Below are 26,693 nucleotides of genomic sequence, written 5' to 3' on the forward strand. Positions count from 1 at the left end.
ACTTCTCCCTCCAGATGAGATTCCACCCGTCGAACCCCCTGTCCCGGTGCAGCCCAGTAGTACCTCACCGGCTCCGGCCGTTGCGGCGTCGCCGATGGATGGGGGTGCCGGGGGGGGGTCCCAAAGCGCCATCCCCCGCCGGCATGCGCCCCTGGAGCAGTTGGTTCGTCAAGGTTCTTTCCGGGGGTTCCCAAGCCTCAGCCGGCAAAATTCCCCCTTCAAACGACAGCTCTCGCTGCGGCTGAACGAGCTGCCCTCCACCCTCCAGCGCCGGGACGGCAGCCAGGCCCGAGGCCCCGGTGAGGGGTTTGTGGGGGCAGGTGTGTGTGTGGGGGTGTGTGAAGCTTTGGGGAAGGGGGTTTTAATTTGTCACTCTGTGGGTTTTCTCCCCCGTTTTGTAGTGCCTGAGGTGGAATCGAGCCCCCCCGACGGCATCAACGATCTCTGCAGTCAGATTGACGCCTCCTTCGCCTGCCCCCCCCCAACCGCTGGGGACCCCGACGGCGCCCCCACCCCCCCCCGCCGAGGGGGGCCTCGCAGGTAACACTCCCCCATCCCCCCGATTTTGGGGTCCTCGCACCCCTCTGTTTGTATGGGGGGGGGCTCCTGCATCCCTCCCCCCATCACCCCCCTGTATTTCAGGGTCTCTGCTTGTTGGGGGGGGGGGGCTCCTCTGTGTGTGTGTCCCCCAGCCCTTCATCCCTCCTTTTCCTCCCCACAGGCCCGGCGTCGTGGGTGGAGGGGGGGGCACCGGGGCCCCCCCGACATCGCCGCACCCCCTCGGAGGCCGAGCGCTGGCTGGAGGAGGTCTCCAAGGCGGCCATGGCACAACAGCAAGGAGGGGGGGGTGTGGCGCCCCCCCCCCTCCCTCAGCCCTTGGGTTATGAGGGGCCCCCCCCGGCTATTTTCCTGCCCCCCCATATTTCGGGGGGGCTCTACCCCCCTGCTGTTCCCGTGGTGGGCATCACCCCCTCCCAAATGGTGGCCAATATCTTCTGCGCTGCTGGTCCCCCCCTTCCCCCTCCCCAAAAAACAAATCCCTCCTTCTCCCCCCCAGGGTTATTGCCCCCCCCCCGCCCCTCTGGTCCCCCTGAAACTGCCCCGGACCCTTTTGAGGTGCAATGGGCGGCTCTGGGGGCCAAGGGCCCCCCCCAGCCCCCCAACCCCTTTGCTGGGGACCTCCAGAAAACCTTCGAGATTGAGCTCTGAGGGGATGGGGGGACGCACATGGAAACACACCCACAAATTTTGGGGGTCCCCAGCTGCAGGGGGGGGGAGTACCCCTGTGCAAGGCTGGGGGGGGTCCCAATTCCCCTCCCGTTGAGTTTAGGGGTCCCCAGTTGAGTCTGAGGGGGGAACCCCCCATGTTCCCGCCCCCACCACCACCACTTTTGGGCAGCTGCAGATGGGGAGAGGGATGGGGGGGTGTCATCCCCTCCCCCAATTATCTTTTTTTTTTTTTTAATTTTTAACTTAAGCAGATTTTTGTATTTTTCTCTAATTTAATATAATATATATAAAAATTTCCCCGCCCCAGTGAGGGGGTGGGCAGCCCCCCCTACTCCTGCAAGGCCCTCGCGCGAGGCATGCAGAGCCTCGTGCAAGACGTGCAGGGGGACGGGTGCCAAGTGTGCAAGGCCCTCGTGTGAGGTGTGCAGGGCCCTTGTGCAAGGCACTCGTGCAAAGTGGCTGGAACCCACGTGCGAGGCCCTCGCGCAAGGCGTGCGGAGCCTTGTGCAAGGCCCTCCTGCAAGGTGTGCAGAGCCCTTGTGCAAGGTGCCTGGAACCTTCGCGGGAGGCACACCAGGCCCTCGTGCAAGGCCTACAGGAGTCTCTGCACGTCATTGTGCAAGACACACACAGCCCAGCCCCAAGCGTGCAAGGTGCCCGAGACGTGCAGAGCACTCATGCAAGATCCTCGTGCGAGGAGGTTTTTTTGGGGGGGGTTTGGTTTTTTTTTTTAATTTCCCCTTCCCCCCCCCCCCGTTTTTTTTGTACTGAGGAGTGGAGGAGGGGCCGGGGCTGTCACACACGTGTGTGCACACCCCTGCACACCTATGGCTATAAAATCTATAGATCTCTATATATATCTAGCTGCATTTCTCGCCTTATCTTGCATAAGGAACTGGAGCACCGGCCGTTGCCATGGCAACCGGCGGGAACCCGGCCGCCTCTTAAAGGGGCCGCTGCTGCGGGGCGGACCCGCCCCCAGCGACCCGTCGTGCCTCAGTTTCCCCTTCCCCGGTGTCAGTGTCCCACCGTGGGCTGGTCTGTGAGGATTTGGGGGGGGGCGGGGCCTCTGGGGGCACCTATAGGGGGGCGGGGGGGGGCTTGGGGAATTATGGGGGGGTCTAAGGAGGGTCTGTGGGAGTCAGGGAGGGGGGAGGTCCTGAGGGTGTCTGGGGGGATCTGAGGGGGGGGGTGTGGGTGTGTCCCGGCCTGGGGGGGGGGTCCTGGCCAGTTCAGGGGACCCACCCGGGTGGCCATGGCGGGGGGGGGGGAGCTATAGGGGGTCTCGGGGGGGGGGGGGGGGTGTCCCCCCGGGGGGACACGGACACGGCGCTGCAGGGCCCACGGGGAGCGTGAGTTAGCACCGGACGGCTTGGGGGGGGGGGGGGGAAATGCACGTTCCCAGCGTGTCCGTGCGTGCCACGAGCGGACGATGTGGGTGTATACGGGTGAAAAGTTGTGCACGCGTGTTTGCACGCGTGTGTGCGCGGGGCGAGGCCGGGCGTTACGGTCCCGTTTCCCCGCGTGTCCCAGCGGCCAGGCTGCGGTGGCACCGGGGGTGGGGGGGTGTCACCGTGTCCCCGTGTCACGCGTGTCCCCGTCGCGGTGGTACAGGGAGTGGCCCGCCCTCAGACACTTCCCCCCCCCCGGCGTGTCCCGGGTGGGCTCGTATGCCCAACCCCCCCAGACGTGTCAGTGGTGGGGTGTGGGGGTCACGACTGGGTGTCCCCCCCCCTCCAGGCCGTTGCAATGTGGGTGCAGCCGGTGAGGCCCCTCTCCCGAACTGAGTGACAGCCCCTCAGTCCAATGAGAGGCGGCGGGGGGCGGGGCGTGGCATGCCGGGAGATGTAGTCCCTCCCGCACCCCCCCCCCAGCGCCCCCCCCCCCGCCCTCCCCACCCGCCCGGTACCGGCGGGGACCGGGTGGGGGGGCACCGGGACCGGGCGGGGAGGGGAAGGGGGGGACACCGGGACCGGGACCCTCCCCGGTGGGTGGGGGGTCCCGGGAGCGATCCGGAGTCGGACCCGGGGGGGGGGGGGGTTGGGAGGGGGGAGCGGAGGAAAACCGGGGCTGAACCCCGCCGCCCCCTCCCCGTGCCCGAGCGGCGGAGCGGCCCCGGCGGCGCAAAATGGCCACGGCGCTGCACAAGCCCCTCAAATGGTGAGTGCCCCCCCCCCGCCACGGGAGCCCCCGATACCCCCCGGTACCGGCGGGGAGGGACCCACCGGGGATGGAGCCCCCGGTAGCGGCGGGGAGTGACCCACCGGGGATGGAGCCCCTGGTACCGGCGGGGAGGGACCCACCGGGAGGTACCCCCCCCGTCCCCCCGGCCTGGGGAGCTCCCGGTACCGGTGGCGAGGGACTCACCGGGGATGGAGCCACCGGTACGGGCGGGGAGGGACCCACCGGGAGGGACCCACGGCCCCGCGGGGATGGAGCGGCCGGTACTGGCGGGGACGGACCCACCGGGAGGGATCCCTGGCTCCGGCGGGGAGGGATCCACTGGGACGGACCCACGGCCCCGCGGGGATGGAACCGCCGGTACCGGCGGGGAGGAACCCACCGGGAGGGTCCCCTCCCCGGCTCCGGCGGGGATGGAGCCTCCGGTACCGGCGGGAGGGACCCACCGGGAACAGATCCCTCGGTACCGGCGGGGATCGACCCACCGGGGATGGAACCCTCAGTACCGGCAAGGAGGGCCCCACCGGGAGGGACCCCGCTCCACCGGCTCTGGCGGGGATGGAGCCCCGGTACCGGCAGGGAGGGTCCCGGTCCCGGTGGCCGCCCCCGACCCCACTGTCCGTCCGGTGCTGGGGGCGGGAAGGGACCCGGCCGGGCCGAACCCCGCCCCCCTGCTCCGTGCCCCCCCCCCCCCCGTGTCCTCCCCACCCGGGACGGGGACCCAGGCGGCGTCCGGGACCCGGCGCCCCCCGCTGGCACCGGTGCCTCATGCACTTGTCCCGTGTCCCCCCACCCCCCACCCCCCGGTACTCCGGTACCGGCCCCGTTTCTCCCACCCGACAATCTTGGGGGGGGGGGGTTGGGGGGGGACACAGCAGGGACCATCCCTGAGGGACCATCCCTGAGGTCGCCCCCTCCCTCTAATGGGGCTGTGATGCTCCAGGGGGGATTTGAGGGGTCCCCAGAGGGGTGGGGGGGTGGGGTGGTGTCCCTGGAGGTGAGGGAGGGGGGTCCCCAGAGATTGGGGGGGGGGGGAAGGTGTCCACCCTGCTGCCCCACAGCGGGTATGTGATGCTGTGGGTGGGTGGCGGGGGGGTCTGCCCTGCCACCCCGACCCCATCGTGGGTGGGTGGGGGAGGGGGGTGGTGTTATTTGGGGTGGGGATCCCCACCTTGACGCCGCGCCCCACAGCCTTGGGGAGGAGTTCTACCGCGAGGCGCTGGAGCACTGCCGCAGCTACAACGCGCGGCTCTGCGCTGAGCGCAGCATGCGCCTGCCCTTCCTCGACTCCCAGACTGGTGTCGCCCAGAACAACTGTTACATCTGGATGGAGAAAACCCACCGTGGACCGGGTGAGACCCCACCCACCCACCCGGCGCCACGGGGCACCCATTGCTGGCAAAGCGGGCATTCTCCGGCACCCCCGGGGTCATCGACCCGTGCACCTGTTATAGCCCCCTGCAGCCACCAGGTCCCCCTACACCCATGGCCTGTGTCCCCGTGCACCCATGGCCTGTGTCCCCGTGCACACCATTGTGTCCCCCTGCACCCACCATGTCCCCCTGCACCCATGGCCAATGTCCCCCTGCACCCATGTCCTGCAGCCACTACCCCCTGCACCCACGGCCACCCTCCTGCACCCACTGTGCTCCCCCTGCACCCATGGCCACTGGCCCCCCCTGCACCCCAGGGATGTCCCGGTGCTGGGTCTGGGGTCCAGGTGGGGGTCTGGGGTCTAGGGCAGGGTGTGGGGCTGGGTTCAGGGCCTGGGTGGGGTTCAAGGTCAGGGTCGGGCTGGGGGTCCAAGGTTGTGTGTGGGAGTGTGTCTAGTATTGGGGTCTGGGGTTGGGGGTCAGGTTCAAGGTCAGGGTCTGACGGGGGGTGGGGGAGAGATCAGAGCTGGGTTTGGGGGTCAGAGGCTGGGGTCAGGGTCAAGGTCGGGGGGGGTGTTGGTCCAGGGGTGGGGGGTCCCCCTGGCGACACAGGGGTTCCCCAGGCCTGGCCCCCGGGCAGATCTACACCTACCCAGCACGCTGCTGGCGCAAGAAACGGCGGCTCAACATCCTGGAGGACCCGCGGCTGCGGCCCTGTGAGTGTGATGGGATTGGGGGGGATTCCCCAAGTGGCCCCCCCACCCTGACACCCCCTTTCCTTCCCTGTCCCCCCTCCCAGACTGCGAGGCGCCTCTGAAGAAAGAGGGGGGGCTCCCTGAGGGGCCGGTGCTGGAGGCGCTGCTCTGCGCCGAACCCGGGGACAAGAAGGTTGAGTTGAAGGAGGAGGAGGCTGTGCTGGAGTGCCCGGTATGGCCGGCTGGCTGTCTGTCCCTGGCCAGCCTTCTGTCTGTCTGGCCATCCCTGGCCTCACCAACCCATCCCTGTGTCCGCCCATCCACCCATCCATGCATCTCTCTGACCATCCCAACTGTCCATCCTACCCCTCATATATCTGGCTCTGTCTGTCTCCAGCCTCACCTGCAAGGGAAGTGGGTGGTGTATGTCTGGGGGGGGGGGGGGGGGGGGGGGGTGGTGTCCCATCAGTCTGTCTGTCTGTCTGTCCGTCCTTCTGTCCATCTGTCCCTGACCCAGCCTCTCGTAGAAGCAACCACCGGGCGAATTCTCCCATGAAGCGGAGGGTGACGAGTTGGAGGATGACACCCCCCGTCGTAAAAATAAAGCCAAGGGCAAGGTAGGACCTGGGGGGGCACAAAGGGGGGGACACCAAGGAGGGGACACACACACTCCCCAGCAACCCCATGTGGGTGTGTGACACCACACCCCCCCACACCCCCCCCACCCCCCCCCCCCCCCCCCCCAATGCCATCCCCCCCCCAAGGCGTACGGCATCGGGGCCATGCGGAAGAGGCAGGATCCCACCGCGCTGGAGGACCGGGACAAACCCTACGTGTGTGACAGTGAGTGGGACAAGCTGGGGGTGGGGAGAACACACAAATAAGGTTTTGGGGGCGGGGGGGGCTGACACACCCCCCCACCCGTGTCCGTGTGCCCCCTCAGTCTGTGGGAAGCGCTACAAGAACCGCCCGGGGCTGAGCTACCATTACACCCACACGCATTTGGCCGAGGAGGAGGGGGAGGACCACGGCGAGCGGCTGCCCCTACCCCGCAGGAACCACCACAAGCGTGAGCGGGGGGTGGGGGGGTGTCCCCAACACCCTCCTGGGGGGGATCCCTGTCCTGGGGGGGTCCCCATCCCCCTCCTGGGGGGGGGTGGTGTCTGTGTCCTGAGGGGGGGGGGCGGTCTCCACCCCATCCTGGAGGTCCCAACCCTGTCCCAGGGGTTCTAAGAGGGTCCCCACTCCACCCTGGGAGGGTGTGTGTGTGTGTGTCTCCACCCCATCCTGGGGGGCCCCTGCCCCAGGGGTCCTGGGGGGGGGTGTGTGTGTGGTGTCCCTATCCCTGTCCTGAGGGGGGGGGGGGTGGGGGGTGGGGGGTGTCCCCACCCAAACCTGGGGGTCCCAACGCTGTCCCAGGGGTTCTAGAGGGTCCCCACTCCACCCTGGGGAGTCCCCACCCAATTCCGGGGGGTCTCGGGCCTTTGGGGGAGGGGGAGGCCTGGGGGGGGGGGGCTACCCCTGTGAGGAGGGGTCAGGGGGGTGTGTCTTGACCCCATTTGGGGGTCTCAGGGATGTTGAGGGATCCTCTGCCTCTGGGAGGAGGGGGGGGGTGTGTCTTGACCCCATCTGGGGGTCCTGGGGTGTGTGGGGAGATCAGAGGCAGGGGGGGACACTGAGCGCACAGCCCCCCCCCCCCCCCCCCGCCGCTGGCTCCCCATCACCAGTCGGTTTCCATGACAACTGTGCGCTGTGCAGCATCGCACACAAAGAGCCATGGGTGCGGCGGGGGTGGGGGGGGGCACCCCGGCTACCTAGGTCCCCCTCACCCACTCCGGATGCCTCGGGGGGTGGGGGGGAGCTGGGGGGGGAGGGCGGGGGGGTGGTGGGGGGGGGGGGGCTTCATCCTTTTTTCTTCCTTTGCCCCCCCAGAGTTTTACAAAGAATTGAACTGGGTCCCCGAAAACCAGCGCAGGAACACAGGTAACCCCCTCCCCCAACCCTCCCCGAGCCCCCCCCCCCCGCCCCCCCAGTGTCTGCCCCCCGCCATTGCTGCCAGCCCTCTCCTCGTTGCTGCAAGCCCCCCGAGCCCCACATTGAGGGGGACTTGCAGCAGTGGGTTGGGTCGCTGCTGATTTGGGGTGCAGCCATGGGGCAATCTCAGGGTGCCTCTGCGGAAACTGGGTGTGTGGGGGGGCTGGTTCTGCAGGGGGAGGCTGGTGGCCTGTCTGCAGCCCTGCCTGCACTCCTGCCTGCCCTGCCTGCACCCCGCCTGTCCTGCCCACCCTCCTGCCTGCCCTGCCCACCCTCACACCTGCCATCCTGCCTTGCCCACCATCCTGCCCACCATTCTGCCTGCACTGCTGCCCTGCCCATCCTCCTGCCTGCTCTCCTGCCCACCGTCCTGTCTGCCATCCTGCCTTGCCTGCCCTCCTGCCTGCCCTGCCCGCCCTCCTGCCTGCCCTCCTGCCTTGCTCACCATCCTACCTGCCCTGCCCACCCTCCTGCCCACCCTGCCTGCCCTCCTGCCCGCTGACGGGGGTCTCTCTGCTGCCTTTCAGCTCGTGCAGCCCCCGAGGGGCCGGTGGCCCCAAACGGTTACTGTGATTTCTGTCTAGGCGGCGCGAAGAAAACCGGCTGCCCTGAGGAGCTCATCTCCTGCGCCGACTGTGGACGCGCCGGTACTGCACGCTCGCGCACGCTCGGGCACACTCATGAGCGCTCGGGCCTGCTCAGGAAAAAAAAAAACAACAAAAAACCCCAAACAAACAAACAAAAAAAACCCACAACAAAAGCTGGCTCGCAAATGTGCTTGCGGGTGTTCAAAAACGCGTGTTTGAGGTCCGCGCGAAAAACACGACTCGTGCATGCTCATGTGGTCACACATGTTCACGCCTGCTCATGCGTGCTTGTGCACACTCACACACTCATGCACAGTCAAAACCAGGCTCGTGCATGCTCACAGACGCCTGTGTACACTCGTGCATGATGTCACACGTGCCCATGCACACTCATACATGCTCACACGCATCTGTGCACGCTCGTGCATGCTCACATGTGCCAATACATGTGCATGCTCACCCGTGCTCACACACCCCTACACACACTCATACATCCTTACGCATGCTCACAAACACCTGTGAACACTTACACGGGCTCACACGCACACCCCCATGCACACTAATATACACTCGTGCATGCTCACACACGGCCGTGCACACTCATTCGTCCTCGTGCACACTCCCACGTGCCTGCGCACGCTCTCACGCGCATGTGGCGGGGGGGTGCCCTGACCCACTGACCCCCCCGGCTTTCTGCCCCCCCCAGGCCACCCCTCCTGCCTGCAGTTCACTGTCAACATGACAGCGGCCGTGCGCACCTACCGCTGGCAGTGCATCGAGTGCAAGTCCTGCAGCCTCTGTGGCACCTCCGAGAACGACGTACAGGACATCCCCCCCCCCCCGCGACCCCCCCGACTCCCCTGTACCCCAAAAATCACTGACACACCCACCCACCCCCTTTTTACATCGTCTCTCTCCCCCCCCCCACCCAGGACCAATTGCTCTTCTGCGACGACTGTGACCGGGGGTACCACATGTATTGCCTGAGCCCCCCCATGGCAGAGCCCCCTGAAGGTGAGGTTTTGGGGTACAGGGGGGACGACACGGGGGGAGGGGGGTGCTAGACATGTGGGGGGGTGCCCCAACTCACACACCCCCCCCATTGCGTCCCTGCAGGCAGCTGGAGTTGTCACCTCTGTCTCCGGCAGCTGAAGGAGAAGGCGTCAGCCTACATCACCCTCACTTAGGGGAGGGGGGGGCGCGGGGGCGGCTGGACCCCCCCCCCCGCACCCCAAAATCCCCCCCCCAGCGCCCCCCCTCCAATTCCCCCCCCCATGCCCAAATCCTGCCGAAAGCCATAATGGAACCGGGGGGGGGGGGTGTGGGGGGGAAGAAGGGGGAAGGGGGGGGCAAAGGGGGGGGGGGGGCAACACATTGCATGATGTGAAAATGGGGGGGCACCCCCTTCCCCCCCCCAAGGTGGGGTATTTATTTTAATTGGGGGGGGAAGCAGTGAGGGCCCCCCCCGGCGCTGAGCTGCTCCATGTGGTGGGTTTCTGTTGTTCCTGGTGCAAAGGGGAGGGGGGACAGGAAGAGGCAAAACGGGGGGGGGGGGGGGGGGCAGCACCCCACACGTGTTGCAGCGTGCCTCTCCCCCTCAAAAAACCGTGGCCCCCCCCCCCATCGTGTTGTTGTCGGTGTGTGCTTTGAGTGTCTGTGCATTAAACCATGGGCAGAGTCACCCCCCCGCCTCGTCTCTATGCCCCCCCACCCCCCAAAGCGAGGGGGGGGGCACCCATCACCCCAAAATGAAGGGGGAGTCCCTATCTTGTGCCCCCTCCCCTTTCATTACCTTTCCGGCCCCAATTCAAGCTACAAAACACAGCCTGGTGGAGGGGGGGGGGGCAGCGGTTTTATTCCTATTAGCAAAAAGTATTTGGGGACACACACATTAAATAAGACAATAGGGTCCGTATAAAATAATATACATGCTCCCATATACACAAAGGGGGGGGGCATGCTCGCGGTGCCCCCCCCTTCCAGTTTGGAGGGGTCCCCACGGGGTTCACAGTGCGGCTTTTGTGGGCACCCCCCCACACCCTTCCCGCAGTGCAGAAAATGGGTAGAAAAAAGGCAAAAATAAGGTTAGAAACGGTGCGATTTATACAAATATAGTGTTTTATAAAGAAGATTGGGGGGGGGGGGGGGAGAGGCGGGGGGGTAGGAAAGGAGTTTAGGCAGGGCATGAGGGGGGTGGGTTTACCCTTCCTGAGCCACTCCGGGCATTGTTTCCTCTAGAAAATAATTTAGGGTTTTGTTTTTTTTTTTCTGGAAAGTGCTCGTTAGGTTCCTTGTTAACACCTCAAACTCTCCTGGAAGATTCTTCTTAATTATTATATTATTATTATTATTAATTAGTTTGCACCCAAAAAAAGGGGGCTGGGGGGGGCAGGGGACACACCCCTCACCCCCTTATTGCCTTTGTAGTTAACTCACACACACCCACCCCCCAGCTGCTCTCAGCTGTATAGGGGTGGCTCCTGGGCATGTATGGAGGCCCTGGACCCCTATATGGATGCTCATGGCCCCATACAGAGGCTCTTAATCGCTATAGGGAGGTTGTCAGCCCCACCTGGATGCTCCTGGGCCTATAAGGATGGTCCCAGCCCTGTATGGATACTCTCAGTCCCATATAGAGGCTCCTGGCCCTACAGGGCTGCTTCTGGCCCTATAGGGAGGGTCCTGGCCCTGTATGGAGGCTCTTGACCCTATAGGGATGCTCATGGTCCCAGTATGGATGCTCATGGTGCCAGCCCCATATGGAGGCCCTCAGTTCCTATGGGTCCCATATGGACGCTCCCAGTCCCTACAAGGATGCTCTCAGCTACCTATAGAGGCTCAGGGCCCTACAGGGATGGGTCTGGCCCCATATGGAGGCCCTCAGCCCCTATAGGGATGCTCATGGTCCCCTATGGATGCTCCCAGTCCTTACAGGGATGGTCCCAGCCCCATATGGAGGGTCTCAGCCCCATATGGAAGCCCTCAGCCCCATCAGGCTGCTCCTGGTCCCATAGGGACAGTCCAGCAGCCCTGGGGGGGGTGTCAGTGTCCTGGGGGAGGGGTGTCAGTGTCCCCAGGCCCCCCCCCCCCTTTTTTTTTTTTCCCTCGCTCACAGCTCTTCCTTCTCAACGGCACCAGAGAAGATGCGGGCAAAGCGCCGCAGCTGCCGCGCGGCTGAGTGAGATTCCTCCTGCAGCCGGCGGTTGTTCTGCCGCAGGTTGGCCACCTCTGCCTGGAGCACCACCTTGTCCTGCTTCTCCTGGGGAGGGGGGGACACACACAACAAAATGACACCCCCACTGCTCAGCATAACTTTGCAGGGGGACACACAGGCCTCCCTGAATCCCACTTTTACCTTCTGCAGGTCGCTGTGGAGCTGTTTCAGCATAGCTTCCAGCTGGGACACCTTCCCTGGCAGGTCCAGAGGGGGGGCCTGGCTATTTGGGGGGGGACAGGGACACAAACGGATGCTGTTTGGGGAGCGCCCAATGTGTCCCCCCTCCCCAGGGGCAGCCCCAAGATGTATTGTGTGTGTGTCAGCCCCCCCATCCCATACCTGGGGTCCCCAGGGAACGGCGTGTGCGTCCCCCGTGGCGTCGGCTGCCTCTCAGGGGGTGCGGGGGGGTCAGGGCTCAGCGCCGAGTCGGTGAGGGAGAAGAGGGAGACGGCTCGCTGCACTGCAAAGGCAATCGCCCCCCCCCCCCAAATTCCCATGGGGATGCAGGAAGAAGCCTTGCACCCCAAAAAAAGGGGATGGGAGGGACACATAGGCTTTTTTTGGGGGGGTGGGGGGAGGGACACACACGACACACAGCCCTACCTTCGTAGGCTTTGGCGGCGTTCACCAGGCTGGACCACTCCAGCCCGGCCGCCGTATCTGGCAACGGCATCATTCCGGGATCGATCCGGCGCAGGGGAGGCTTGTCCAGGGACAGCTCAGAGGCAGAGATGGTGGCTGAGGTGACAAGAGGTGACATCAGGATGAGCAAGACACCCACGCCCTAAAAACCCCGTTACCCCATTTTTCCCCACTCACATTTCTTCTCAGGAAGGCTACCGTTGGTGGCAGGCGGGTGCTGCCGGCGGCTGGGCAGGGTGCTGGAAGGGTAGGCATTGCCGAAAAGAACGTCGGTGTCCAGGGACGCTGCGCCAGCAACGTAACTGGCATCCCGGCGCCCGCCACATAAGCTTTCATCTGACAGCGTTCGCTGGAGACCTTTCTGAGGGGACTGGGCGGGGAGGGGCAGAAAGATGGTGACCCCCCCCATCTGCAGTAGGAGAGACCCCCCCAGGACAGAACTCGGCTCACCCCGTCTCTCTCCGGCTCTGGGCCGGCGCTGTCCATGATGATGAGTTTTTTGAGATCATCCTCGATGGTGGATTTGTAACTCTTGCGAGGGGAACGAAGGTCCCGCAATGACGCCCGGAGTCGCGGCTGCCCAAAAACGTTCTTGGTGTTTGCGTCTACCTGCCTGGTGCAAAGAAATTGGGGTGGGGGGATGCGCTGAGATGATTTTTGGGGTCGCCAAGGCTCTGCCCACAGCCTTCAACCCCCCCCCCAACCCCCCCCCCCAGCACTTACTTTTTGGGGTCTGCGGGTTCATCGGGGCGTTTCCATCCTGTAGCGTGTTTGTTCCTGACCGTCTGCTTGGAGAAGAAGGATTTGGGGACAGAAGCGGAGAGCTGGGAAGCGTTGGGGGGCCGGGGGGCATCGGTTGAAGGGGTTTTGTAGCCGGGGTAGCCCGGCCGTGAGTTTGAGCTGCCGGAGAAGACAAGCGAGGCTCACCGCAGGGAAGAGGGGGTGCAGGTATTGCCCTCCCCTAAAAGACGGGGTCCTCCCTGGCGACACAGCACCCATGGAGGGGGGGGACACACCCACTCACCTAGGCTGCTTGAAGGGGTCAGGGCTACCACCGGGGGTCCCCGAGACTCCAGGGGTCCCCGCTTTGTGCCGGTAGCTTTTACCCTGGCTGCCGGCGCTGACAGTGGGGGACGGTTCGCTCTTCTTGTCACCAGGACGGCCGCCGTCATCCTGTAAACCAGCATAAGACACCGGTGGGGGTTTGGGGACCTTGTCCCTCTGCGGCGCTGGGCGGGGGAGTTTGGGACCGGCACCCCCAGGGCTGCAGGCGTAGAGTGCGGTGTCAATGCCACTGTCACTGGAACCGCCTTTGGATAGTGGATCCGGTTCAGTTTCGACGGGATCAGGAACGTCAAACCAACGTTCGTCACTGTGGCTGCTGGAGGCGTTGCTGGAGAGCGTGTTGCTGCTGGAGTGGCTCGAATACTGAGTGTCACCCTGCCAGGACAGCACCCTGCCCATCACCCTGGTGTCTGGGCTTCCCCGAAATGGGAAAAGGAGGGGGGGGTCCCACTAGCAAGCCCCTCGCTCCCCAAGTCTCCGTGGGGAATTCCAGGCTTGCTCTGAGGAGCTTCTGAGGGTCTGGGGGTGCCGCAGCGAGTGGTGACCCACCTTGGAGTGCCGGTTGGGAGAGTCCTTGCCTGTCGGCTCCTGCCTACTGGATCGCTTGCCCCCGCCACTCCCCGGCAACCTGGACTGCGCTGGCACATGCCACAAGGGCTCTGTAACGAGTCCACCCACCCGCCAGCGTCACCACAGAGGCCGCCCTTCACCCCATATGTCCATCAGGGTGGCAACAGCAGGGCATCACCGAGCTACGCCCGCCTTCCCGTACCCGGTTTGTGCCGCTCCATGGTGCTCTCATGGCTACTGAGCCCCCCAGATGAGGAGTCACCGCTGGAGGGGCCGTCATGGCCGGCATGCGGCTCGAAGGGCAACGGTGGCCGCTGCGAGGCCACGTACCTGCAAAGGGAAAGGCGAGGGGGGGACAGGTTCAGCTGTCACCCCAAAATGCCAATGTTTCTCCCGAACTTGCACCCTTGGGACCCCAGAGGGTGCCCGCAGCCGTCACCCACCGTTCTGGAGAGGGTTTATAGCGAGCGTAGGCTGTCCCAGTGCTACCCGGCGCAGAAAAGCTGCCGGATGGCTGCCGGTATGGTTGTGCCCTCTCCACTCCTGCCGGCGAGGATGAGGTGGGATGGGGGGTTTCGGGAAAGCTGACTGGCCTGGCTCCGTGGATGTATGTAGGGAGAAGCAGGAAATAAGATGTTGTCATCGCTCCTGCCTGCTCCTGCCCGTTGGGCCGTGTTCCTGTCTCCATCCCGCCCTTGTCCCCATCCTCATCCTCGTCCCTCACCTCTTGCTGTGCAGGGGCTGCGGTTCCCGATAGGATACGGTGGGCTGCTTGGCCAACCGGCCAATCGCCTGCCCGTGGCCGATGGGCAGCGGTTCAGCCCATTTACCCGCCGGGGTTGTGTTGTGCGATGCTGGGCCGCTCCACTGCCAGCCGGCGTTGCTCCGGTATGGCGGTCGGTAGCCGGAAGGCAAACTCTCCGTCTCTCCCTTTGGCTCCGCGTTGTTCAGCTCTAAAGACTCAGCCCAGCCCCTGCAAAGCCAGCGGAGATCGGCGCTTACAGCACACAAAGCCGGCCGGTGCCACCAACACCAGCACCTGGCAGGGCTTTAGCCAAAACCAGCCTGTTCCCCGGTAAAGCAACATCCTTCCTGGCTATTTAATTACTGTTTAACAATTAATTAATTACATTGGCAGTCTCGCCTACCTGCCCGGCACGTGGATGCCACCAACTTCGCTGTGTGCAGGGGAAAATCGGGACGCCCTGGAAAACCGGGCTTGCAGAGGGGAGGGTGATGGTGACCGCCCCCACCTACCTGCGAGGGGCTCCATCCTCGTGAGGCGGGATAATGACAACCTTGACTGTGACAGAGGTACGCAGCAGATCAATCATCTGATCATGGGTCAGCGTCACCACCGCCACCTTGCAGATCTCCACCAGCCGACTGCCCTGCCGCAGGCCAGCCTGCCAGGCAAAACCATAATCCTCCACCTCCGCCACCGTGCCGTCGTACTTGACGTGAAAACCCAGCTGACCCAGCCCGTTCCTCCTCAAGGTCATGTCCACTGTCTCACAGCCGTCTGTCATCACCTGGGGCCAAGGGAAAGGATGGACGGATGGTGGGGAGGGGGCTCGCAGCCCCCAAAATCCTCTCCACCACCAAAACCAACATCCTCTGTGTCTAAGTAGGACCTACGCAAACTCTGGGAGAGGGTCGAGGCTACAAAGGTTTGTTTTGGAGGCTCACCTTCAGCCTCTGCACGATCTCCTTGATGTCCTCGGGGCCTCCTTCAGCCACGCGGATGAAGATGTGATCTCCTCGGCCGTAGAAGATCTTGACGGTGGAAGTGTCAGCAGTCCAGCCAATGACGTCCCCACAGAAGCAGTTGAAGACCACTTCCTTGGCGCTGAGGTCAAGCAAGACCACAAATTCGTTGGAGATACCCAAAGCACAAGAGATCTCTGCTCCCCGAGCGAAATCCTGAGCGGAAACACGCCAGGCAATGGCCCCTGCACTGTGCTGCTCGGCGCCTGCTCGGGCTTTCATCTTCTCCTTCTTTTTGGAAGCCAAGGAGATGAGGTTAAACTTCCCAGCGGAATCAATGGGTGTGTTGGTGACACAGTTTTCGGCCAAATCCTTCAGGTATTCCTGTCGGGTTCGCGTGGCCATGGTGTGAAATTTGTCCGATTTGTGAGAGGCGTTCTCCGCGTTGATCACCTTGGCCAGCAAGAAATCACGGAAGACGTCAGATTTACGGAAGGTGATGCCATTGGGGATGGGGGGTCCGAAGGGTGGGACGTCTTTGGATCTGGTGACGGCCACACTTGGGGGACAGAGAGGGGAACAGGTTAGGATCACTCAGCATCGATAGAACCACAGAATTATGGAATTATTTGGGTTGGGAAACACCTGACGCTGCCCAGGCCACCATTAAACCACGTCCCTCAGCCTTGCATCTTTACTGGCTTCGTTGCTCTTCCTTGGCCATGCTCCAGCACCTCAATGTCTTTCTCAAAAAACTAAACACACCCCCACTCTGACGCATTGTCTGCTTTAAAGAAGCCAGAAACACGGGAGAAACCTCCGTGCCGCCCTCACGCGAAGCAAATAAAACCCCCCGCCGGGTGCTCACCTATAACAGACGTTATCGGTACAGGGGTTGTGGGCTCGGACAATGATGAAGACATGCTGGAAGTGGGAACGGATGTTTTGGGGGGTAAAAGGCAAAGCTCCAGGTTCTTGGAAGATGATGGTGACGATATCGTTCCCTATGTGTCTCTTCCTCAGCAGCTGGAAGTAATAACATGAGAGATGGTCAAGCCCCGGCTGGACAGATGGTCCCCAAACTGCGCTGCTCATGCAGGAAAGGGATGGAGAGCCCCCAATCTGTAGTTGGGGGGGAGCTAGGGGGTACCCCCGGGGCAGGGGGTTACCTGCTGCCGGTTGTTGGGGGTGTAGGGGAGCATGGTGGAGACGTGGAACATGATTTCGTAGTCCTGGTAGGTGGTATAGAGGGAATGGGTGCCAGTGGAGTCAGCTGCGGAGGGAAAGGCAGGCGGTCAAATGGGTGGGGGGGTCCCCATGTCCGTATACACCCCCACCTCACCAGGAACTGGACCCCACATCACTCACTCTTGGTGTCCAGCTGGGCCGCGTATTTGCTGAAGGCTTTCAGGCAAACCTTCTCCCCAAGGAGAGAGAGAAACTCCTCAAAGGGGGGTCCCGCATCCTCATTGTTGTACATCTCCTCCTCCGAGCTCTGCCCAGCTTTGCAGTAGAGGATGCCCACCTTGTGCCTCCGGCAGAGCTGCGGGGAGGAAGAAAGGGGGGGTCAGCCACGATCCCCCCCAGTTCAGCAGCCGATGGGACCCCCGCTGCGTCCCCCCCCGCATCGCTCACCCCTTGTTCATCCAGCTTGAGAAGCTGCTCGGTGACTTTGGGGGTGCTCACAGCGAGGCGAAGGCAGTGGATGTTTAGCTCCGGAACGACGTATTCCAGGGCATCCTTCAACGGGAGCCCCCGGACCGTCCCATGCTTGGTGGCAGTGGGGGTGGCGTCCTCCAGGATGGAGCCGCGCAGGGTGATGAGCTGCAGGAAAAAATAAAATAAATCAAGGGGAAGAAGGACCATGAAGCACCCCACAGCCCCTCAGCCGTGGTGTTTTCCCATTCCAAATTGGTTTTCGCTCTTTCTCCTCCATGGCAAACATACCTCACTGGTCCGGAAGATGATCCTGTACTGGTACTGGGGGCCGTGGTCCTTGTGGTCCTCCAGCTTCTCTCGTTTGATGCTGACGGCCACCGGGCCCAATTTTTCATCCACCCCAAAATAGTTTGAGTGCTCTGCCGAGAAAAACGGAGATGGAGGTGGCATGGGGAGGAGGCATTACTGTGCCTAGCCCCGTAAAAGGGATGGAGCTGGGGGTACCGTGGTGATGCTCCAACCCTCACCCTGCTTTGGAGGAAAAATTTTGGGGGGCTTTAAGAGCAGGCTGTACACACGCCCCCCCCCAAGCACCATGGGGGACATGAGCGTCAGCATTGGTGTCCCCCAGGCTCTTGCAGCAATGGGACAAGCCTGCAGACCCCCCCCAAAAAAAATCCCTCCAGTAACCCCCACCTTTGCCATGGAAATAGTCCCGGTAATAGCGAGCGCCGAGGTCCACATGCTCGACGCTGTAGTGCTTGAGCCGGTTGGGGTTCCTCTGTAGCTCTTTGGGGACCTCCAGCACCGAGACACCGGCATTGGTGGGGCGTACGTCAAGGACGGGTTCCGGGAAGCCCTCCTTGGCCGTCAACATCCCCGGAGATCCCACCGAGGCTTTGGAGAAGCTGACGTTACGTTCGCCGCTGCCACCGATCTCGTTGCGGAAATGGGGGCAGCTGAGGAGAAGCTCATTGCTGGTGTTATCCCCCACGTCGTGTTCCAAGTTCTCCTTACAGTTGAGGTCTTCGGTGCTGGCAAATGCTGAATCTGATCCCCCTAATCCGCTGGCACGAATGGTGGCGGCCGAAGCGGCCGAGGCACCCGTGGTGGTGTTTCGCCGTTGGGCTACCACAGCGCGGTTGATGGCCACGGCATTGAGGTCGAAGAGCATGCTCTGCACGTCGTAGTGGGCGAAGCTCTTCTGGCACACCCAGGCCTTGCCTGGCTCGGGGGCCCGTGGCTCCTCCAGCTCCTTTCCTGGCTCTCCCTCGTTCCGGCCACTCCGGAGCTTCTTGAAGATGGATTCACCTCCAGCATCACCTTTGGGACACCTCCTGCGGGGCTTCTCCTTGGACAGCACCGACGGTTCGTCCCGGGGCCCGTTCCTACCCTCAGTCTTGATCCCAGGATACGATCCCGGAGGAAAACCAGCCTCTCCGAGACACTCGGGCGTCACGGCTCGCCGATCTGGTTTCTTGGTCCGAAATTCGTTGAGCATATCGAAGAAGCTCTGCTCCGAGATGCCTTGCACGTCGATAGAGGAGGTGCTGCCGTACTCACGGAAAAGCCCAGCACCTCCTCCCAGCTTGGTCCCCCGTGGCTCTGCTGGCTCCTCTGGGTCACACTCACTCAGTGTAACCTCGCTGCTGCTCCGGTGCCGCAGTGGTGCCAAACCCCTTGCTGGGGAACGGGGCCACCCTTCCTGAAATTCCACATCCTTGGATCGCCGCCGTGCCAAGCGGTGAAGGGCTTTGAAGCCCGAAACGCCGGTGAGGGGCTGCTGCCCACCGGTAAAACCCCGGCAGCATGCAGCATCCCGGCTGCCCGCTGCCTCCCGGCACGGGCTTGTACCAACATCCTTGGCAGCATCTCTCTTGGGGGGCCAGTCGGCAATGCGGGCGCGCACCCCCATTTTGGGCACGGCTGGCGTGGTGGGGGCCAGGCGAGGAGGTTCTCCCCCCACCGTCGGCAAGCTGCCATTTTGCGCCCAAAATGCCGGCAGGCAACCCTCGGCATCGGCGCCGTCATGCCGTGGGGGGCGGTGGGAGCTCATGGTCCGGCAACAGAGCCGAGCCGAGGCAGGGGGACAGAGCCGCTCATTGCCACCGTTGTGCCGGAATGGCTTCAGTCACTGCCGTCTGGCTGCAGGCGAGCGAAATCCCACAGCTCCCGGCTTGGCCACGCTTCTGCCACATGGTTCTCCTCAGTGTCGGTGCTCATGTAGGACGTCGCCACATCTCCCCGGCCATCCTGCAGCGAGGGGGAAGAGCAGAGGGTTAGCGGGGCGAGAGGGAAATGCTGTGGGATTATTTCGGGGGAGCTGATGGGGACACCCCAGCAACAGGACTGGTTCCGCTTCGAATCCCGGATGGCTTTGTGTGGGAAGGGACCATTTAAGGTCCATCTAGTCCATAGGCAGGGACATCTTAAACCAGACCTTGAACTCTTCCAGGGATGAAGCATCTACCACCTCTTTGGGCAATCTCACCAGCCACAGCATAAGGGTTTCTTTTCTTTGTATCTAGTCTGAATCTCCCTTCTCTTACCTCAAAACCATTCCCCCTCATCCCATCACAACAGGCCCCAACCCCATGAGCATTGAAAGGCCACCAGATCTACCCAGAGCCCCCTCCAGGCTGAACAACCCCAACTCTCCTGGCAGAGGTGTTCCAGCCCTCTGATCATCTCTGTGGTCTCCTCCGGATCTGCTCCAAGAGTTCCATGCAGCGATCCAGCTGGGATCTCACCACAGCAGAGAGGAAGCATCACCTCCCTCAATCTGCTGGCCATGCTTCTTCTGCCGCAGCCCAGGATCCACTTGGCTTTCTGGGCTTTTCATCCTCCAAGTCCTTCTCCACTTTCCATCCCTTCATCCCCAATCTATCTAGATCCCTCTGGAGGCATCTTGTCCCTCAGGAGACTCAACAGCACCTCGCACCTTGATGCCTTCAACTCCTGCCTCCAGATGGTTGATCAATATAACAAGCCCTGAGGAGCGCTGCTGGTGACTGCCTGCCAACCAGCCATATGTTCGCTGAGGTTCCTCAAGTGGCCTTGAACTACATAGACTTGTATCTCCTGAGGTTCCTCAGGTGGTCTTGAACCTGATCACCTTATACAATGGGAGGTATTTTGTTCCTCAAGGTCGGTCTGCCTGAGAGGCATGGGAAGAAAGATTGCCAAAGTTGTGCCCCTCAGCCTCCTCCTTGGCCGTTGTTCCCAGTTTGCCAGCCCTGCTGTGGTTTTTCCACTGGGATCTTATGAGCCCAGAGCCCTGAGGCAGCTCATCCCCGGCAGGTTGGGGATGGACCGACAACCGTTAATCTGTCTGCATTCGGCATTAACCTACCCCGGCACGGCAGCCGAGCCTCCTCTCCTGTCCGGCACTCCCCTAATCCCCCACTAATTACACCGCAAGCTGCCTAAGATCGCATCTGTTGGGAGGGGATGTTAAATCAATACCTGAAAGCCTTAATTAAATGCAGCCTAACGAGCGGGCATCAGGTACATAGGCAGATCTTCTTGGAGGAGTGTCCCCAGCTGGCAAAGCCAAGTCTCGCCAGCAATAATCGAGGAAAAAATTTACCCCTTGCCAGGCAGGAGTGGGGTGGGAGGAAGAGGAGGAGGAGGATGCTTTTCCAGTTCCTCCTCAGCCCATCCTGATTTGGGGAAAGGGCTGGAGACAAAATTCCACTGTCCCAATCCAGATCCAGAGCCATCGGGGAAAAAAAAAAAAAAAAAAAATCAATCTTCGGAACGGATTTCTAAATCCCTGCGTTATCTGGAAAACTTGGAGGTTTTGGATTAACCTCACAAACCATCGGTGCTTCCGCCAAACCACAGTATCACCCGGCTGAAAATATACATCCGTTATTAATAAAATCTGATCTTTCCACCCCAAAAATCGGTGTTCGACGCTCCTCCAGTGACAAGCCTCTCACCCGGGCTGCAAATCAGTGGGTCATTAATTAAATCCATCCGTATTCCACTCCGAGCTATGTGTCTGGCAGGAGAAAGACCCTCTCCTTCCTTCTGTAAGCCTCCAAATTATGCAAGTTTGGATTAAAATACAGCGGAAAGGTGAGGAATAACCAGATTTAGGGATTTAAATGAAAGCAGAGGCTGAACCAGGGGGGTTCCGGGACCATCACGTGTCGATTCCTACACCCCAAGATGCCCCTGACACCCTGAATCGCTCCATCACGGCTGATTTATTCCTACAGAGAAAAAAAACACCAAACCCCCTCCCGTTTTAATCTCCCTCTTGAAATAATCTCGCTTAATCTCTTCCCAACAGCCGCTGAGATGAAGAGGGAGGATGAAGATGAAGCACCGAGGACACAGGATTCCTGGGATGCTCTTCCCCCCCCAAAAAAAAAGGGATGCAGGAGCATAAATGCGCATCCGGGGAGGACTGAGAGGGGGCTATTCCCTTCCTTGAGTGCTGCACAAGGCTGCTGAACCAGCTGAGGAAAAAATACATTGCCTCCCATTCTTTATGGCTTCGGAGCTAATTTTTAAGGGAAAAAAAGAGCAGTTTAGCATCTCATGAGGTTTTTCCTGGCGTCTATTCCCCATTTATTCATTTCCAGCATCCGATATCGAATTTTTACGTTGTCGGAGCACTGCAACCTAAATGAATGATGCTGTTATCTGCCTAGCCAGGCTCATGCTCTGGCAGGAATCAATCCACGAGGGAACCTCATCCTACTTCTTAGGATAATATATGGAAAGACACCCCCCCCGGCATCCTTTCCACTCCCCCCACAAGCCTCTACACCCCGAGGGAAAGCAGAGCAAGCCTGAAAGATTAATTGCAGGGCGTTAATTTTTTATTTTAGCCGCATCGGGGAAACCTGGTGGCACCGACACCGGCAGCACTGTGCCAGGTTTGCCAGCACCGGGCAGAATCGTGTCCCCAAATCTTTCTAAGGGGTCCCGGTGCAGGGGATAAGCGATGGTCCAGGTGCTTTGTTGTGCCCCACAGATGTAATGTGGGGTAATAAATCAGGGAAAAAGCCTAAATAGCCCCCCCCGCTCACCCAGTGAAACCCAAAATGAGCATTTTTGAGCCCAATCCTGCTGCTCCAGAGTCGCAGCTGCAATACGCAAAAGGCCCAGCCCTTCCCAGCTAACGAGAAGGGGGGGTGGGGGGGGGAAGGGAGAGAGGTTTTAATTATTAACCACAGGCTTTTGACAAATCAAGTGACAGTTTTTAACTCTTTCTTAACCGAGATGCCTTCCTGAGTCAGAGGAGAAAGTCCAACCCTGCCTATTTCCAATTAAAAATCAAAGTGTAATGACCCATATGATCCTTTCTACCTCCTGGCTGACCTCAACATTAGATCCAAAGCACCCCAAAATTCACTGCCGGCTCCTTCTCGCCTCCTCAGCACGGTCTCACTGCTGACAGTGAGACATATATCCTGCAACGCTTTCTGGGATTCAAAAAAAAAAAATCATCCTGGGACTGTTTTGGGATGAAACAGCCCCAAAAAGATGCTTCAGGAGCGACCGGGGGGGGGGGTGTTTAGTCAGGGAGGAGTTGGGGTCACCCCGACTTTCCCAATGCCTGTCCCAAGCGAAATACAGCTCCAGGTACAAGCCAAGACTAAAACCCAACCGATGGCCAAGATGGAGAAGAAATTAGTAAAGTAATTAAGTGAAGAGGTTGGCAACTTTGTGCTTAATTAAGGGGTGGTTAAAGCCAAATAATCCCCATTACCGGACAATGAGAACACCATTCATTTTCTCAGTACAAAAAGGAAAAGGGGGGAAAAGGTGATAAAACCCAGTCCCTCGTTGCTGAGCGAATCCATCTCCCTATGCTTTATCTGATGAAGACAACTTAATTAACGCTAATCAAACGAAAGGCCTTTTCAGCATAGCCATAAATACGGACAAATTCCTACTTGCCTGAGCTCCGGAGGAAACGTGCCAAGGCAGAGATCTCGGATATCTCACCCTGGGATGGCAGAGTCCGAGGATGGGATTGACCAAAACACCAGGATATTTCAATAAATTATTATTCAGAACGAGGGAGCTCGTTAGATGCAGCCCCGCCCTGTGAAATCCCCCCAGATTTGGCCCCTTTGCTGAGATAAATCTGGTTTTTGTGCTATGGCTTGTTGTAAAAACACGTCGGGCGAGCTGTAATCCTCGCCCGGAGGGGACGACGGTTTCTGGCCGGGCTCAGCGTCCAACTGTTGGAACAGCCGTGACGAAGAGGAGGGGCGTGAAGCTCCTTACCGGAGGGCGGGGAGGGGAAGAGCAGTCTCCTCCGGCGTTCCCAGCGTCCCCTGGGTCCAAATTTGAGGAAGAACTCTGTATTAAAAGGAAAAATAAAAGAAAGAAATGGTTTAAAGTTTTGCCTAGGGAAGGGGTGGGCTGGCACCGGTGCGATCGACCTGTGCGAATTCCCAAATCGCGGAACGCCATTAAAAACAAGGTGACTCCGTGAGAGCCTCAACCATCGCCCCATTATTGGAATTTTCCGAGGGATTTGGGATTTCTGCTCCTCAAAAAAAAAAAAAAACCCAAAACACTCCAAGGAGCTTAAAAACCAAAAGGAAGAGGAACGAAGAGGCGATTTGGAAGGTGGGGAAGGGGCAGGGAGACAGGAGTGGCAACCGCACCGCTGCCAGAGGTTTTAAGCAAGAATATAAGCTGCTAAAAAAAAAAAAGCCAAAACCCAATAAATCAACCCAAAAAAACAACCCCAAAAGCAAACACAAACAGATAAAAGCAGCAGGCAAAGCGAGCCGAGTGGCAAGCACCAACCTGCAGAAAACAGGCGGGGAAGCATAGCCATATCCACGCTGGGCTTGTGCCCCCCCCCCCGCAAAATACAACTAAAAGCCCATCTTCTCCCCTCAAAAAAAGCCAAGCAGCCCAGAGCTGGCGAGTGGAGAGTAACAGTGGTCTCATTACTTGCCAAAAATTAAGGAAAATTGGGCTTTTCAGCTGTGAAATTAAGGTGAAGGCGGGGTGTCACCCTAGAACCCCCCCTCCTGATTTCTAAATAGACCATAAAGGCCCCTTGCGCGGTGATGAGGATGCAGGTCTCGAGTGAAGCCCGTCAGCATATCCTCATTAGCAGCGCCTCGTTAGCCAACAGCCCCGACACGGCCTTGCAAATAGGTCAGGACGAGGCAAGTTTGACGACGGGGATTTAATTAAAAAGAAAATAAAAATACGCCTTTGATAACCTGCGGGAAGGTTTCACAGCAGCTTATTTTTTTTTTTTCAGGGGGAGCACGGTGAAAATTAGGAACGGGTACCAGGACTGCAGCACCAAAAGCACAGTCTGGAAATTCGGGGTACTCCAGGCCCCCCTAAACGCTGCTCCAGGCTCATTTGCATAATATCCCGATCATTTCACTGCGTTTAATTGCTGTTATGACCTCGGCAGGAGGAGGCTTCGCAACGCTCGGGGAGGGGTTTTATTTTTTTATTATTTCCCCAACGGAACCGGGCAAAGATGAAGCTCCTGCCGACGTGGCACCTGTGCAGGTTTCCCCCCACCCCTGTACCAAAACCTAGCAAAATAAACCCATTTTTACACTAAACAAGGAAAAATAAATCCCACTTTTCAAGATCTGTGTATGTTCCCCCCACCAGCTCAAACAAATCCTATTTATACTGGGGACAAAGGGAATAATCCCGTGGCAGTTTCGCTTCGGCACACTTGGAGTGGGGGGGGTGGGTGGGGGGGGGCATTCAGACAAACCCTGGCTGGTTTTTGGGGAGGGCTCTGGGGGTTTTTTTGGGGGGGTTCCGGTTGTTTCCCCCCCTTTAAAGAAAATAATTTCAGTGGAATATATTGTAAAGGGGTATTTGGGAGCCAGAACTAAGTTTAACCTTAACAAAGGCTTGAATTCATAATTATCTGTAAACACCCACCAAGTCCTGGTGGGAAACACCGTGTCACACACACCCCCACACCCCCCCCAAAAAAAAGCCCAACTGCCAGGTTCTCCCTCGCTGTCACCAGCATTTTGCAGCCAAACCAGACATGCAACGTACCCAAAACCCCACGGTTTAACCTCAAAAAGAGGCGGGCTGCCTTCACTCGGTGCTCTCCAAGTTGCCAGCACCGATTTGCTCCCAGAGGAGGTGGCTCTGAAAACACCTGGGGGGGGTGTATGTGTGTTTTTGAGCCCCCCCCAAGCTTCTCTCTCAGCTTTCAGAACCCTGTTGCACCCCAGAAACTCCATTTCCCCCCCGCAACTCACAGGGAGGGGATGTTTTCAAAGGAGCTACCTGCCGAGAGCGACGATGCCACAGCCCCTTTTACTACAACCTCCCCGTCGAGCACTGAGGAAGAAAATAATATTTAATATCAATAAAGGGGAGGGAAGTTGGAGAACAACCCAACGAGGGGGTGCAGGGCAAGGGTGGAGAGGCAACAACAGGGTGACAACCCCCCCAATTATCTGCCCCCCAGAAGGGTTTCACTGCTGGGGGTGCAGACACGACCCTGCACAGCACTGCTGCCCCCCCAAATCAACACTTTTCCTATTGCAGGGGGGACTCCACCACAGGGCACAGAAATTACCCACCCCCCCCGAAAAAAGGGGCTGCTGGCAGAAAAGGCAGGGGGGAGGGGGAGTCCCTTCCACAGCTCTTCCCTCAGGGCCCCCCCCAGCAGCAAGGTCAGGTCTTCATCCCCCCTGCAAGTGGCAACTGGCTTCCACAGCCCTCCTCCCAAACACCCCCCCCCATCCCCCCAAATCCCCAGTTCCCCCCCCCGCCCGTGCAGGGGCCGCTGGGAATTGTAGTTTCCCCCCCCGCCCCCGCTCCCAACAGGCCCCAGGCGATACCGGAGAACTACAACTCCCGGCAACACCGACCACCGCCCGCGGGGAGAAGGAAACGGGGAACCGGAGGCTGCCTGGGACCCTCCCGCCGCTCCCGCCAGGCCCAAAGCCAGGCCCAGGCCGAGGCCAAGGCCCGGGCCTGCCCTGACAGAAACGCGGTGTCGGCAGCACCCCGCTCCCCCTCCGTCTCCCCCGAACCTCCGGGGGAGACTGAGGTGGCGCATGGAATAAGGGGGGGGGGGAGGGGGTCTCTCACCCGGCGGCGCGAGGGCACGGGCCAATCGGGGGGCAGCGAGCGGCGCGAGGGCAGCCTGCAGCCGGCGCGCGCGCGGCGACTGAGGGAGGGAGGGGAGTGCACGCCGCGGGGGCGGAGCCTGGGGGGCGGGGCGGGGCTTGGAGGGTGGGGCCGTCCTGCCCGCCGCCAGAGGGCACTGCCGCTCGGCTGAAACAGGGGGGCGTCTTAAAGGGACAGGAGCCCCGTTTGTTGTGAGAGGCGGTGGGAGGGCCCGGTGGAGCAGGGGACACCCCCAAAATGCGGGGGAAGGGGGGCGTCACCACCCCGCAGAGACCACCTCCGCTGCCGCGCGCCCTCCTGAGGACCCCTTATTTACATACCAGCTCTTCAGGGACCAATCAGAGGGGTTTGGGACGCGGCGCGCAGCCAATCGGAAGGCGGTAACCCGCCCCCTTCACCTCCCCGTCTAAGCCACGCTCCGGCAGTTCTTCTGGGCGGGGCCGGCGGCCGCGGGGCCAATCGGCGGGCCGGATAGGGAAGGTTATTTGCATACGACAAGGGCAGGATGGGGCGGGGAGGCCCCGCCTACGCTCGCGTCTGATTGGTCGCGACGCAGACGGTATATTTGCATACAGGGCGCGGACGGGAGCGGTTCCCGCGGGAAAGGGGCGGGCGG

The 26,693-nt window shown here is 60.7% G+C and overlaps 3 protein-coding genes across 6 annotated transcripts; 2 read left to right on the plus strand and 1 right to left on the minus strand.

The window, feature by feature from the left end:
- Nucleotides 1-12: 12 nt before the first annotated feature.
- NUMBL (NUMB like endocytic adaptor protein) lies at nt 13-1,047 on the plus strand. Its single transcript, XM_075738592.1, has 3 exons — nt 13-299; nt 402-540; nt 722-1,047. The coding sequence occupies exons 1-3, from the start codon at nt 95-97 to the stop codon at nt 885-887; spliced, it is 510 nt and encodes a 169-aa protein (XP_075594707.1). The 5' UTR covers nt 13-94; the 3' UTR covers nt 888-1,047.
- A 2,053-nt stretch (nt 1,048-3,100) lies between these two features.
- On the plus strand, nt 3,101-9,424 carry DPF1 (double PHD fingers 1). 4 transcript variants are annotated; one of them, XM_075738544.1, is made up of 12 exons: nt 3,101-3,390; nt 4,603-4,763; nt 5,408-5,500; nt 5,584-5,711; nt 6,010-6,096; nt 6,244-6,322; nt 6,423-6,548; nt 7,412-7,462; nt 8,041-8,160; nt 8,807-8,919; nt 9,033-9,114; nt 9,217-9,424. In XM_075738544.1, exons 1-12 carry the CDS (start codon nt 3,359-3,361, stop codon nt 9,285-9,287), a joined length of 1,143 nt encoding a protein of 380 aa, XP_075594659.1. In that variant the 5' UTR covers nt 3,101-3,358; the 3' UTR covers nt 9,288-9,424. The 4 variants fall into 4 exon arrangements, with proteins under 4 accessions (XP_075594659.1, XP_075594661.1, XP_075594658.1 ...); XM_075738546.1 differs by having other exon boundaries at nt 4,678-4,763; nt 6,007-6,096; nt 9,217-9,423; XM_075738543.1 differs by having other exon boundaries at nt 6,007-6,096; nt 9,217-9,422.
- A 1,431-nt stretch (nt 9,425-10,855) lies between these two features.
- Nucleotides 10,856-26,145, minus strand: SIPA1L3 (signal induced proliferation associated 1 like 3). The gene is made up of 22 exons (XM_075738542.1): nt 26,039-26,145; nt 23,213-23,287; nt 17,657-19,213; nt 17,249-17,379; nt 16,937-17,125; nt 16,670-16,844; nt 16,471-16,574; nt 16,170-16,327; nt 15,284-15,860; nt 14,852-15,126; nt 14,319-14,567; nt 14,038-14,187; nt 13,797-13,924; nt 13,574-13,683; nt 12,984-13,399; nt 12,683-12,859; nt 12,410-12,572; nt 12,137-12,329; nt 11,921-12,055; nt 11,657-11,777; nt 11,456-11,537; nt 10,856-11,359 (listed from the first exon to the last, which is right to left on the minus strand). Exons 3-22 carry the CDS (start codon nt 19,014-19,016, stop codon nt 11,210-11,212), a joined length of 5,043 nt encoding a protein of 1,680 aa, XP_075594657.1. The 5' UTR covers nt 19,017-19,213; nt 23,213-23,287; nt 26,039-26,145; the 3' UTR covers nt 10,856-11,209.
- Between the last annotated feature and the right edge of the window lie 548 nt (nt 26,146-26,693).

This window comes from Balearica regulorum, chromosome 34, assembly GCF_011004875.1.
Source record: "Balearica regulorum gibbericeps isolate bBalReg1 chromosome 34, bBalReg1.pri, whole genome shotgun sequence".
Lineage (NCBI taxonomy): Eukaryota > Metazoa > Chordata > Aves > Gruiformes > Gruidae > Balearica > Balearica regulorum.

Bases quoted from the DNA above. Each gene is read 5' to 3' on its own strand.
- DPF1 (XM_075738543.1), top strand. From the start codon at position 3,359: ATGGCCACGGCGCTGCACAAGCCCCTCAAATG. The intron at 4,764-5,407 runs GTGAGACCCCAC...GGGGTTCCCCAG, and splicing joins GAAAACCCACCGTGGACCGG to GCCTGGCCCCCGGGCAGATC. The intron at 5,501-5,583 runs GTGAGTGTGATG...CCCCCCTCCCAG, and splicing joins GGACCCGCGGCTGCGGCCCT to ACTGCGAGGCGCCTCTGAAG.
- NUMBL (XM_075738592.1), top strand. From the start codon at position 95: ATGGATGGGGGTGCCGGGGGGGGGTCCCAAAGCGCCATCCCCCGCCGG. The intron at 300-401 runs GTGAGGGGTTTG...CCCGTTTTGTAG, and splicing joins CAGCCAGGCCCGAGGCCCCG to TGCCTGAGGTGGAATCGAGC. The intron at 541-721 runs GTAACACTCCCC...TCCTCCCCACAG, and splicing joins CGCCGAGGGGGGCCTCGCAG to GCCCGGCGTCGTGGGTGGAG.
- SIPA1L3 (XM_075738542.1), bottom strand. From the start codon at position 19,016: ATGAGCTCCCACCGCCCCCCACGGCATGACGGCGCCGATGCCGAGGGT. The intron at 13,925-14,037 runs GTGGGTGACGGC...TTCCCTTTGCAG, and splicing joins TATAAACCCTCTCCAGAACG to GTACGTGGCCTCGCAGCGGC. The intron at 13,400-13,573 runs GTGGGTCACCAC...CTGTCCTGGCAG, and splicing joins CTCCCAACCGGCACTCCAAG to GGTGACACTCAGTATTCGAG.